The sequence below is a fragment of the Tachypleus tridentatus genome, chromosome 2, assembly GCF_004210375.1.
Source record: "Tachypleus tridentatus isolate NWPU-2018 chromosome 2, ASM421037v1, whole genome shotgun sequence".
Taxonomy (NCBI): Eukaryota; Metazoa; Arthropoda; class Merostomata; order Xiphosura; family Limulidae; genus Tachypleus; species Tachypleus tridentatus.
This window is the reverse complement of record NC_134826.1, coordinates 3,428,377-3,443,211: the sequence shown is the minus strand read 5'-3', so window position 1 is coordinate 3,443,211 and position 14,835 is coordinate 3,428,377. Positions and strand designations below refer to the sequence as shown.

At 35.4% G+C, this 14,835-nt stretch overlaps 1 protein-coding gene across 6 annotated transcripts in view; it reads left to right on the top strand.

Moving 5' to 3' along the window:
* Window positions 1-14,835, top strand: part of LOC143237360 (cell adhesion molecule 3-like) — a 245,821-nt gene that overhangs the window by 209,125 nt on the left and 21,861 nt on the right. For all 6 annotated transcript variants that reach the window (XM_076476569.1, XM_076476551.1, XM_076476533.1 and 3 more), the window contains exons 4-5: window positions 7,930-8,065; window positions 10,564-10,697. In XM_076476569.1, coding sequence (XP_076332684.1) covers window positions 7,930-8,065; window positions 10,564-10,697 — 270 coding nt within the window. The remainder of the gene's footprint in view (window positions 1-7,929; window positions 8,066-10,563; window positions 10,698-14,835) is intronic.

Genomic DNA, 14,835 nt, shown 5'->3' with positions numbered 1-14,835 from the left:
AGTAGTGTAAGACTAGAGGGAAGGCAGCTAGTCATCACCACCCAACGCCAACTCTTGGGCTACTCTTTAACCAACGAATAGTGGGATTGACTGTAGATTTATAACGCCCTAACGGCTGAAAATTCGAGCATGTTTGGTGTTACGACTAATTCGACCCTCGGATTACGAGTCGAATGCCTTAACCACTTGGCCATGTCAGGCCATTAGTAGGGACGACACGAAAATAAAACGTGGGCTATTGTGACCTCATTGTCACAAAGGTCACATATTGATGTATCAGTCCCACATAAAAGAAAGCGATGGGTTAAAAACTGTGACCAGTGCTTATCCGAGATGAGAAAACTTCCTCCTTTGATTCTTACGGAAACCAAACGGCCAACGAACAATTGAAGGTTTGACTTAGAAACGCTTGTTATGATGTTGCTCACCCCAAATCGACTGCCAACTGGCATGAAGCTGTGCCTTGATCATATGAGACAAGCACAACTCTGATTACGCCAGAAGGACTTAGATATGATGTCAGCAAGCTCGTTCCCATGAATACTGTCATGGTAAGGTATCCAGAAAAACATAACGGATAATAGAGAAAAATCGGCTAGTTGTTTCCGAATGTCCAAGAAAACAGAGTGAAAATTAGTATTATGCGATTTCAAGGTCAGTAGAGATGTAATATAGTCAATGTATATACTACTGCTTAGCTTCTATGTGATTAAAGGAAAGTGATACTAATTTACACGTCGGCAGTGAACACAGAAACAATAGAAGAAATTCGATGAGAAACCACCGAGCCACAACAAACCATAGCGGAACCCACAAGGGTACCTTATTTCGAGCCATTAATAAAAAGGGGTTGGAGAAAAAAATGGTTCAAAAGATAAAGATAAGATGGTACTTCTTATCTGGAGTATCAGGCCTCCTCAGATGATCCAAAGAATGGTCACTGATAAGGATAGTAATAAGCCATGAGTAATAGATTGATCAAATGGAAGAATGGTAGACTATCGATTCTCATAGAGAAAATTCCATTAAGGAAGGAAGACACTCCTAGATTAAATGCTATGGTGAGGTTCGAAGTTTGACAGCATATTGCAAAGAAAGTTGGAAGCTAAGAAAATGCGTGCAGACATTGGACTGTGAAGTGTGGAAATCTCCAGTGCAGTGTCCAAGTCCTATATGATGCAAAGGATCTCATCTTAAAGCCAGAGATTCTAGCTGAAACATAGGCCATAGACCATTGTTCAGCTTGGATCGTATGAGGGCATGATAGATCTTGAGCACCGAACGTCTATCCGCTCTTCAAGAGGTAGAAACGAGGGCACAGAGGATTTTCAGTGCCCTTGTGCACTTGACACAAAGTTGCTTAATGTGAGAAATAAATGTAAGCTTATAGGTAACCATACTGAATAGACGAGGAGGGTGTATGATCAAGGAAGAAAAGAAGACGAGCATTAACCATCCTTTCCGAAACTTTACAGGGATAGCTAGTCAAAGCAATTGGATGATAATCAGAATGAGTCTTAGGGTTCTTCCTAGACTTCAATAAATATAATAAAATGGCCTTGTAGAATGTTATAAAAATAACATTCTCCTGCCAAATCCAGTTCAAAACAACCAGAAGTAAGAGAAGCAGGAAAGAGATGACACTGTATCTTATATTGAACATCATCAAGTCCATTCCATAAACTTACAGACCAATGACGAGCAAGTTTAAGTCCCACCAGTGTAATTGGGCAATTATAATCAGAGGGACAATCTACATTAATCGTCTACACTCGTGACTAGATGACCAAGAAGGTAGAGAAAGAAACAAAAGGGCTGAAACGGTAGGAAAAGCACACCCTAAGAATATCAGTAATGTCCTGTACATCAGCAATTTCCTGGATTGGACAGCAAGCTTGAAAAAGTAAGGAAGGCATACTTTCTACCCACTGACCTTCCGAAGTTTTTCCTAGACGACCTTGGAACTGGTGGTAGAAGAGATGCTGGCAGTGAACTTAATCCTTCTGACTTTGAAGTACTGCTGGCTGAGCAGGGACATAAGCATACTTGAAAGGAATGTACTTGAGAAGATTAGGTTTGTTTCTCATGGATTTTGCGCAACATTACACGAGAGCAATCTATGCTAGCCATCCCTAATATATAGGTGTAAGACTAGAGATTAGAGAGAATACAGCTAGTCATCACCGCCCACCGCCAACTCTTGGCTATTCTTCTACCAACGAATAGTGGGATTACCGTCAAATTATAACGTCCCACGGCAGAAAGGGCGAACATTTTTGATGTGAAGGGGATTCGAACCCGCGATCCTCAAATTGCGAATTGAACGCCACCTGGTTATGCCGAGTTTGTATACATGAGACATTATATTCAATTGTTCAAACCTAACTTTTAATGGACGGTATGTGAAACTCAAATATAATTTAATTATTAATACCTTTGTAACCTACATACTTAAAAATCAAAAATGTTCGAAAAGCATGCTTCGTAAAGTCAATTTTTCGTAGATGATTTTGTACCTATACGTGTTTGAATATTACATGTCAGAAAAGGGTACATCCATTGACACGTGAGTTTGTTACAACACTCGATATTCAATTGTTGTACAAATATTAAATACAATAAAAACTGACATTTTCTTTGTAGCTAGTAGCAGTTTGGTTGATCTCGCTATGACGTTGTTTGTCAAAACAAGGACGCTGGTTGAAATACTCTGTATATATAAATATTTTCTGTTCCGTGACAGTTCCAGAAAAAGAAATCGTGCGGTTGTCACATTTTTATGCGGTTAATATTAACTTCAGCTCAGATCAAATTCTCAAGTTAGAAGGCACTAAAAATGAACATAATAATAAGCATAGCTACTTAAATATATATATATTTCACGTTATCAGTTATAGAAATTGGAAAGCGTTAACGATATTTTCGGATGTAAACCCAATAACACCTCACCATATTTGCCCACTTATGAGATTTAGGTTAGTCTTAAGTCCAAATGCTAAGTTAACCACGTAAAATGAATCTGTAATAAAATTGTATTAGAATATTTTAAAAAGTAGATATTTTAAACATTCTAATCAATGTTATTAATTAAAGTAGTTTTAAAGAAGTAACCGAGTGAAGTTTATATTCGGAACACACAAAAACTACTGTGAGCTTCAAGTAGTGTCGTAAATTTAACGTTCATTGAAAACTTAAAATCAGTAGAATCCTAAATAAATCAAATTTCCCACAGTCACGTGTAAAAAAGTTGGAACTGGTGAAAATCTTTTAAATGGCTCTACTAGTTAGAGAAGCTTGTTATAGATATGTAGTACTTTGAAGATCAAATTGAGATTCAAGTGTATTAGTCGCGACACGTACGTCACTCGCTAAACCTAGTTTTCAAACTTATTTTACAAAAGCAGCATCACATATTTTTTATGATGGTAAATGTAACTAAATGAAATATAAAGGAAAAGGTAATCAAATAGATATCTTAATTTTTATGTATGTTTTCGGAAAGCTGGGATTACACTCTGTCGAGTGTCATGGAGTTCCATTCTTTCGGTTTTAAAATAAACTCAGATGAATAAGTTAAACATAAGCTATTTAATCAACACATACTAAAAATGAAAAATATTAATTGCAAATAGAATTTCACATTAAAAATAACCTGGCTTATAATTCTTTAAATGAGTTGGTAGTTTTTAATTGCTGGCATTTCTTTAGATATTTGGACCAATGTATTATGTAAGACACAGATATCTCGAAATGTAACTGATTCGTTTCTTTATAAAGGACAAACGTACGATGTAATATTTCCCGCGTAGTCTTTTAGAAGGATTGAAAAGTATATTATTTAAGATATGACGGCTACATGATAAATACTCTACGTTATTAGTAAGGTACTACGTTAGATGACGAATGTACATTTTGTGAATACCTTCCACAGAATTATATATCACTATTACTACAATCACTTAAGCTTCCGCTATTGAGCTGAAACGAAACGAGAGAACCAGTGTTGTCTATGCAAGAACCTGAAATTCTTGACATAAAATGAATAGTTGGATCTTCTACATAACAACTTACTTAACAACCAATATACGTCAAAACACGAAAATGTCGTACCTAACAACCATTATGCATTAAAACACGAAATAATGTGTCACTTCTATTCAATTAACTCATTAAGCAAAATGAGACCCAGAAGTTGCTGTTTACACTCAGATTATCCATTAATAGTTGAATGTTCCACGTTAATTAATCAATCCTTAGGCATTACGTAGATTTTAATTAACAGAATCGTTACGGTTTCAGTGAAGCCAGCTACATCCTTTTGTAAAATATCTGTACCAGTCTCTGAACTACACAAAGTGTTAACGCGAGCTTATACAGGATCCATCAGACTAATCACGTTTGAGAACAAATAAAAAACACACAACAACAACAAAACACAAACAGTTTCGTTTTGACGTTAGAAGGAAACAGAGATATAGCGAAACCGCGTTCAACATTACACCCAACATTTAAACAGATCGGCGGATAATAAAGATGGATTTTATATTCGTTGCATTTCTTTAAGTTCTCAAATTATTAACTTATGTTTATAGTTCAATACTAGTTGAGTCTGCATAATTTAATATATTGAGTAAATTTTGGTTTTTCTGTTGAGAGGGTTCATGGAATACTGCTTGAATATTCCAATAACAACTCAATTTATGGAGTCAATGAATCTTTTTAATCAATCTAATAGTAACACTAAAGATTTTTATATAATTGATACTGGAAACTATTGGAACTACAAATTACTGAAGACAGGGAAAACAAGACAATTATAAGTTTCACAAATACGTAATTCATTGTGACCACGTATTAGTGTGTGTGTTTTTTTTATAGCAAAGCCACAGCGGGCTATCTGCTGAGCCCACCGCGGGGAATCGAACCCCTGATTTTAGCGTTGTACATCTGTAGATGTACCGCTGTACTAGCGGGGGCCCACGTATTAGTGACACGTACAACTATTTTGTTTTTCTTCATTTCTGTAGTATGTGTTTGTTATTAAGCAAAACTTTACATAATGGGCTACCTGTGCTATGCCCACTGCAAGTATCAAAACCGGAGTTTTAGAGGTCTAATCCATCAGTCTTATTCAGGAGTTATTGGGGGTTTACACGAGGATACATCTACTGCAAGTGTCGAAACTCGATTTTTAGGGTTATTAGATCTACGTCCTGCGGTTGAATCTCTAAAATACAAATTAGTGACTTTTAATCTGGAAACTTATTTCATATCATAAATGAACTACCAATTCACCAAAGTTTCAGCAAAACATAACCCATGCACAAGCTTTTAGAAACGTTCTATATAATTCCTCAACATTCTTTTATTGTATCGATTCATTTTGTGCGTATATACTAAACAATTCTTACTTAAATTGTTCGGGCATTTCTTCCTTCTCAATTGGCGGTTAATTTCTTTATGGATTTTTACTACATAATATAAGACCGATTAAAGTAAAATAGAAAGAATGTTTCATAAAATAAGGTTTTTCTTGTCGGCCGTAAATAGTCTCCGAATGAACGATTAACCTTCTTACCAAACATGTTTTGATCCGAATACTTCGTAGATAAAAATACACATTATTGCATTGCTAAATACTAATCTATCATCATCAGATCTCAACGGTGCTATGTGTAAGAAAACAGTGTAATAATAGAGAATATATTCTTGAACCTGTGGGCGATAAATCGTCTATAGGAAAAGTAGCGAATCAAATCAGTATGTTGATTTGAGTTATTCTTGTTGCCTCTAAAGAACAATAATGACAACAAACTCGTATGATCAGTTTTATATAGTTCTGATTGGAGCATGTGGAATAAAGAACAACAATGACAACAAACTCGTATGATTAGTTTTATCCAGTTCTGATTGGAGCATGTGGAATAAAGAACAACAATGACAACAAACTCGTATGATCAGTTTTATCCAGTTCTGATTGGAGCATGTGGAATAAAGAACAACAATGAAAACAAACTCGTATGCTCAGTTTTATCCAGTTCTGATTGGAGCATGTGGAATAAAGAACAACAATGACAACAAACTCGTATAATCAGTTTTATCCAGTTCTGATTGGAGCATGTGGAATAAAGAACAACAATGACAACAAACTCGTATGCTCAGTTTTATCCAGTTCTTATTGGAGCATGTGGAATAAAGAACAACAATGACAATAAACTCGTATGATCAGTTTTATCCAGTTCTGATTGGAGCATGTGGAATAAAGAACAACAATGACAACAAACTCGTGGGATCAGTTTTATCCAGTTCTGATTGGAGTACGTGGAATAAAGAACAACAATGACAACAAACTCGTATGATCAGTTTTATCCAGTTTTGATTGGAGCATGTGGAATAAAGAACAACAATGACAACAAACTCGTATGATCAGTTTTATCCAGTTTTGATTGGAGCATGTGGAATAAAGAACAACAATGACAACAAACTCGTATGCTCACTTTTATCCAGTTCTGATTGGAGCATGTGGAATAAAGAACAACAATGACAACAAACTCGTATGCTCAGTTTTATCCAGTTCTGATTGGAGCATGTGGAATAAAGAACAACAATGACAACAAACTCGTGGGATCAGTTTTATCCAGTTCTGATTGGAGTATGTGGAATAAAGAACAACAATGACAACAAACTCGTATGATTAGTTTTATCCAGTTCTGATTGGAGCATGTGGAATAAAGAACAACAATGACAACAAACTCGTATGATCAGTTTTATCCAGTTCTGATTGGAGCATGTGGAATAAAGAGCAACAATGACAACAAACTCGTATGACCAGTTTTATCCAGTTCTGATTGGAGCATGTGGAATAAAGAACAACAATGACAACAAACTCGTATGACCAGTTTTATCCAGTTCTGATTGGAGCATGTGGAATAAAGAACAACAATGACAACAAACTCGTATGCTCAGTTTTATCCAGTTCTGATTGGAGCATGTGGAATAAAGAACAACAATGACAACAAACTCGTATGATCAGTTTTATCCAGTTCTGATTGGAGCATGTGGAATAAAGAACAACAATGACAACAAACTCGTATGCTCAGTTTTATCCAGTTCTGATTGGAGCATGTGGAATAAAGAACAACAATGACAATAAACTCGTATGATCAGTTTTATCCAGTTCTGATTGGAGCATGTGGAATAAAGAACAACAATGACAATAAACTCGTATGATCAGTTTTATCCAGTTCTGATTGGAGCATGTGGAATAAAGAACAACAATGACAACAAACTCGTATGATCAGTTTTATCTAATTCTGATTGGAGCATGTGGAATATACATTTTTCTTCTAGAGAGCGCAATAGAATAACGAATTTCATGTTATTATTTTCCTCTGGAAAATCGTGTTTTTGTTTTGCTTTATATTCAGAAACAGTATCTAGAACGATAACAATGAAGTCTTTCACTATATTCTTTGTGAACTGAAAACAAAAGGTTTGATGGTGTGTCGAAGATATATGATTAGCTTACATTTCCTAATCCGGATTAGGTGAAAATATATGATTAGCATACATTTCCTTAACCGGATCAGGTGAAGATATATGATTAGCATACATTTCCTAAACCGGATCAGGAATGTTCCTGTCTGTGATTAAAAAATCCGTACTTCAAAGTAAATTTGGAAACTTAAAAACAAAAAGAAACATATTCACAAGGTTCATTTTTGTTTGTTTTATCAGGCAAACGAAATAAGTTTAAATATTCTTTCATGTTAACAATTTCGGAAACGTTTATTTCAAAGTAATTGCTTACACGAAGCAATTAATCGAACTCGATAGTTTGTCACATTTGTATTTTTTTATTCTATCCGTTTCTCAAGCAAAAAACATAAAGAAAAATCGAAGTAATCCAGCTTTTTTATTAACATACAGCTGTCCAAATCTAAGGAGCAATCAGTGTACATTCGTACCGTTACCCTGGAAACCGCTGGAGTTTATAAGTGTGAGGTGTCAACCGAAGCGCCTGTGTTCGACACTGTGTCAGCGAAGAAAGAGATGAAGGTATACGGTACGTTGTTAGTTTTTTAAATCACTATTATATGTGGAAATTGGTTTAAGTGATCAAACTTACTTCCTCTTGACTTGGATGAATGTGTTTTTGGTTTGAAATTTGCGCAAAGCTACACGAGGGCTATCTGCGCTATCCATCCCTAATTTTGGAGTGTAAGAAGACTAGAGGGAAGGCAGCTGGTCATCACTACCCACCGCCCACTCTTGTACCAACATTACAACGCGCCCCCACGGCAGAAAGGGCGAGCATGTTTGATGTGACATGGATTCGAACCCTCGACCTTCAGATTACGAGTCGAGCGCCTTAACCACCTGGCCATGCCGGGCCTACTTGGATGAAAGGAAACAATTACTGAAACCGAGCCATGAAACATACATTGAAAGTACACAAGTTTGTCACTAGATGACCCTTTAAAACACTGATTTATAAGAAGAGAATTTACGACCATAACGTTATTTAGACAATTAGGATTGTGACGGTAGATTTATTATGTGCACCAAAGGGAAATTGAAAGTTTGTTGTAGAAGTCATTGTTTTAGGAAAACAACACTGTTTCACTTCCCACATATATTCATGAGCTTCACTGTATTGTGCTGAAATAATTAAAACATTTGAAAAAATACTGCTATACATATTATACATATGATTCATTGAATCCGCTTTTCACACTTTTCGTCACAACAAAAACAGTTGGGAAAATGTGTGGTGTAGTTGTTTACTACATTTTATTAAATCGTACAAAATAATTAATAAATATTTTCAAACACGGAAGTGTTTTCATGTTCTGTGTAAGTGTTTTTTTATTTATTCATTTCGGTCATATTTGAAATGTTGCATAGTCTGTGAATTTTCTTGTTTCTTTGTTATTTCGCGCAAAGCTACACGAGGGATATTTGCGCTAGCCGTCCCTAATTTAGCAATGTAAGACTAGAGGGAAGGCAGCTAGTCATCAACAACTTTTGGGCTGCTCTTTTATCAATGAATAGTAGGATTGATGGTTTGGTTTGTTTGTTTTGAATTTTCGCGCAAAGCCACACGAGGGCTGTCTGCGCTAGCCCTCCATAATTTAGCAGTGTAAGACTAGAGGAAAGGAAGCTAGTCACCACCACCCACCACCAACTCTTGGGCTACTCTTTTATCAACGAATAATGGAATTGACCGTCACATTATAACGCCTCAACGGCTGAAAGGGCAAGCATGTTTGGTGCGACGGGGATTCAAACCCGCGACCCTCAGATTACAAGTCGAGCGCCCCCTAACCACCTAACCATGCCGGACTTGATATATTTTGAAATATATTTGTAGAATTAGAATTAATTGGATGTGGTTGGTGTTGATCATTGTACTGAGGCATTGTGGGTAAACAACTCGAAGATAACTGCTGGATGTTTAAAACTGAATGTAGTCCTTTATTTGATATTGACATGGTGGATATTATTGATATATTATTTACTTTTTGATAACTGAAAAACTCACACTTTTTTTAGTAATTCTAGAAGCCGTAACGAGGATTATCTGTCACTAAGAACCACTTATCTTTCAAGTCAACACTTCTTCTCTTTCAAGAATCGATGTGAGATGTGGTGTTTCAACACATTCATGAAATAACACTATGTGAAAACTGTAATTTAAACCTCGATAATTGATCTGTCGAATGTCCTGATCGTAAATTATTTTTTGACTTCTACGAGGTGTCTGATTTAGTCAGTAATTTAAAGCTGCCGTCAGGAAAAATTAACCACAGTCATTCAGTGTTTATACACAATAATCAGGCTTCGTAAACCAGAACCGATAATTATGCCTCACATACAGTGAGCATTAACTAAGCCTAGTCGTATATAATACCCATGTTTAAATTACTATAAAAAACATAGCTAATATAAGCATTACAAAAACACCTGTCAACTTTGTCAACAATTATTAGAATAGGGATGGGATATAGTGTGTAGAATTATGTATGTAATATAGCAACCAAGATAGTAGAATTATGTATGTAATATAGCAACCAAGATAGTAGAATTATGTATGTAATATAGTAACCAAGATAGTAGAATTATGTATATAATATAGCAACTAAGATAGTAGAATTATGTATGTAATATAACAACCAAGATAGTAGAATTACGTATGTAATATAGCAACTAAGGTAGTAGAATTATGTATGTAATATAGCAACCAAGATAGTAGAATTATATATGTAATATAACAACCCAGATAGTAGACGTATGTATGTAATATAACAACCAAGATAGTAGAATTATGTATGTAATATAGCAACCAAGATAGTAGACTTATGTATGTAATATAGCAACCAAGATAGTAGACTTATGTATGCAATATAGCAACTAAGATAATAGAATTATATATGTAATATAACAGCCAAGATAGTAGACTTATGTATGTAATATAGCAACCAAGATAGTTTATCTTATTTCACTTAGCTGTTAAAAATTGTCTTTGATAACTTAATAATACATTGTTATTTCAACCAATAGTGCTACCAACTGAGGGTCCTAAAATCACAGGAAGACACATGAAGTACCGAGTAGGAGATACTGTAATAGTGAATTGTACTTCAGCCAAATCTAAGCCAGCAGCCTCTCTTACTTGGTACATCAACGATGAAAAGGTAAACAGTCAGTTTCAAATATTCGTATTTATTGTGTATTATTAGAGATGTTTTGCTTAAGCGTTATTACTGTGTTGTTAGTGAATATTCAAATATAAATGTATGATGTCATGTTTAATAACATCACACTTAACTATTTATTTATTTTTCCTCACATGTGCGCCCCCTGGTGGCACAACGGTATGCATGTGGACTTACGCCGCTAAAAACCGGGTTTCGATATCCGTGGGGGGTAGGTCACAGAGAGCGCATTTGTAGATTTGTGCTTAATTATAAACAAACAAGCAAATCATCACACGTGCCTGGTCTAGTGGCTGGAACACTTGATTTGCAATTTGCAACTCCGAATTTCGTCATAGAACAACAATTTGGCTGATATAATGCTACAGTCAATTCCACATTTAATTGGTAAAAAATAGTTTAATTGTTAGCTGTGCGTAGTGTTAACTCTTTGTTTGATCGTTTATGTTCTCACAAACTTACATTTCTGATCTCGTGTCTAATTATAATTATTTTTTTATTTGTGTGGATTTAAGATGAAAAAAATTAAAATAAACTTACAAAATGTAGAGGGAATTGAGAATTTGTGTCCCAGAAATGAGGCCTGGTGACGTCATCTTAAATTTATTCTTTTATTGACAAAGACTAATTGACTTTCATTAAGGAAGCAGTTGGTTTTTCTTCAGAAATAAAGTTCTTCAAATGTTTTAGAACAGATTTCCATCAAACTTGGTCAAAATGACAAATTTTCATATATGATCTTGTGATGATGTTTAATACATTACCCTAACAACATTTTAACTCCCGCCTGCTGCAGGTAGATGCCTATATACGGTTTCACTACAAAAACGATAAAAAAGATTGTCTAATAAAGCAAGATTTATCATGTGAATTTACTGCTCATATTTCTCTCTATGGTTTGATTATGCGCATGACAATCAAGTTATATTAACAGCCAGTTATTATTTTAATTTAATATAACATCTTAAAATCATTCCTGAGTTAGGTCTGAGTGGTAAATTCAAAATTTTCAAGAAATGTTATTATTTATCATCCCAATAAATGTTCAGACATTACCTTGCAATAAACCTAAGCTTTATGTTTTCTTTTCCCTGCATGGATATTTGGTTACCTACTAGAAAAGGAAGCTTGTTCGATAATAAAGAGAGTGGCTAGCATTGTTAAATCCTCTTTGTACAGCCTTCTCCTGTCACTCATTTCTAAGCGTATAATGTGATGTGAATGTACACTATAATAATACTCGTTAGACTTGCCAAACTGCACGAGGTGACAGCGATGCCTATAGGGTGATTGAGCACGTTCCATTTAGTCTTTGTTATTATAAACACAAGGGCTGACGAAATGATACAGGGCTTAGTGAGATCCGACTTTTGACTGAGCAATTTATATAACCCAGCATATTGAGTGCGAAAACATACTCCGTACTCTGGTGGACGGGATTCATAAGAGCATCAACCCCACGTGGATGTCTATGTGTCTTTAACGAGAGAAGGAATAGAAGGTGTGCTCCTAGCAAGTTGATTTCATCTTTCTTGCAACACCTATAGGTGGTCGTGAATCATAATTCTTCCTTTTTGGCTTTTGATGTGTTTTAACTTCATCCCTCATTTGCTACATGCAGTTGAATTCATAAATAATTTATAGAACTGAAACCATAGGGTAAGACATGGTAAGAAGTCTGTAGACAGACACATAAATCCTTTCTTGTAAGTCTTACCCTCCTTCGTTTTCCGATATGATCGCCCGGAGATAATTCAGGGTTTATTGGAAATCCTTTATGCAATAAATCACTTACTGCACATTTAAATGTCACTCTGATATTTTGAAACGTTCACATTTGTGGCTTACCTGTTTCATTTTTAACAGCATTATATTTTATAGTAAAAGAGTAACCCAACAGTTGGCGGTGGGTGGTGGTAGCTAGCTGCCTTCTCTCTAGTCTTACACCGCTAAATTAGAAACGGCTAGCGAAGTCAGCCTTCGTGTAGCTTTGCGCAAAAATTAAAAAACAAACACATGATATAAATGTTTAATAGGCACAGAGAGCATTTAAAGAATTAAACAAATATATATTCAGCCAGTTAATATTTTCTTTAAAACCAATAATTAAGTGTGTAAAATGTAGTTCATAAAAAACATGATATTCATACAGATCGTAAACCTTTCAGGTATTCCCTTCACTTCCCGTTGAGTTCACAATAAATTCTGAAACTTTCACGAAAAACTTGCCTGTTCTTGAACAAATAATCTTCCTTCCTAAAAGGACTCGTAACACACTAGGTTATAAACCAAGAACAAATGGCCCTCTTCTATCATCGGCTTTCAACTCAAATCTAAGAAGACCTACGCAAAGTGGTTTATATACGGTTGTTTGGAATCTAGTCCAGCTTAACACGGGACTTAAAAAATCCAAGACACTAAATCAAAAAGTATACTGAAGTTGTAAATCACTTTACAACCGTAAGCAACGTTTAAGGTAAACCTTGTAACAAGCATTGCATACGATTGTTAGATGTATGCTATCGTAATCAGCTGACAATTGATATAATGTAACGTCTTTTCCTTTTACATTTCTACAAGCGCTTTCTTCTGGCTTTTCACGATCACTTGTTTTGTGTATGAGCCTGGAAATATGGTAATATTAAAATAAGACCCGTTAAAACGGAAAGTATTTGTACGGATTAAAGTTTCGGTACTTTAAAGTGTTTCCTTTTCAGCCCAGCTTTGGGCTAAAAATACCTCACGAAAGTGTTAATAGTTGTATTGGAGCTAAACCATGTTAAACCATGTTTTACATTATTTTACACAGTATAATACTAGGTTCGATTTAGTACTGACACACGATTGGTACAAAGCTCGTTCGATTCACTGCTATTGGCCTAAATCGTTATTGTTTGGTTTAGAGCAAAACCACTTTGGGTTATATACCGTGTCCACTGTGGGGATTCGGATATCAGTGTTGAAAGTCCATAAATTTACCGGTGTCTCACACCGGAGGCGCTAGTTTAAAAATACGAGTGTACGATTAGGTTGATAGACAGACTAGCAGATAGAGAGATAGGTTTCGTTAAAACATGTCATGAACATACTGTGTAAAGCCGAAACGTTAATTATATCTGTACTTCTCACAGTTATATGTACAAAATAATTATTGTATCATGACACCCAAGTAAGCATACTCACATAAACACACGTACATCTTAAAGCATTTCAAGCTAATTCCAGGCTAATGGACTCTCATGGAATATATTTTATCGATTTTTACCTCGGCGCTATAGTCTACTAAACATTTATAAATATCACTTCAGTTAATCATATTTTGTATTTTTTATGTTGTTTTCTGGTTTTATTTGCAGTTTGTTTGTCTGTTTTTGAAATTCGCGCAAAGCTACACGAGGGCTATCTGCGCTAACCGTCCTTAATTCAGCAGTGTAAAACTAGAAGGAAGGCAGCTAGTCATCACCACCCATCGCCAACTCTTGAGCTACTCTTTTACCAACGAATAGTGGGATTGACCGTCACATAATAACGCTCCCATGTCTGAAAGGACGAGCATGTTTGGTGTTACGGGGATTCGAACCTGCGACCCTCAGATTACGAGTCGAACGCTTTAACCCACCCGGCTTTCCCGAGCTTTATTTGCAGTTTTAATTCAACGAAGAAGAAACCCCAAAAAATTGTACGGAGTTTAAACCCAAAATAGTATCGGTTTAGAATATAATATAGGTCGTTTAATTCAATTTAAGTTTTACTACCTTTAGGAAAAGACATTTCAACCAAGGAATTGAGGTCGTCTTTACAATTCTAATTTAACTTTATTCTGTGGAATTTCTGAGCATTCAACCACTGAAGTGATATTGGCCACATTTGTTTGTTTTTAATTGTTATTAATGAGCGCATTATTTCATAAATGTATCTCCCTAGTGGCTAAGCGATAAGTCTCAGGCTTAAGACGCTAAAAGTTGGGTTGCGATACCCGTTGTGGGCACAGCACAGATGGCCCATTGTGTAGCTTTGTATTTAATAATAATAACCAGTCAACTTGAATTATATAAAATAACTATTTCAACATATCAACAAAATGTCGACATTCTTTCCAACAATTTCAACCATTACA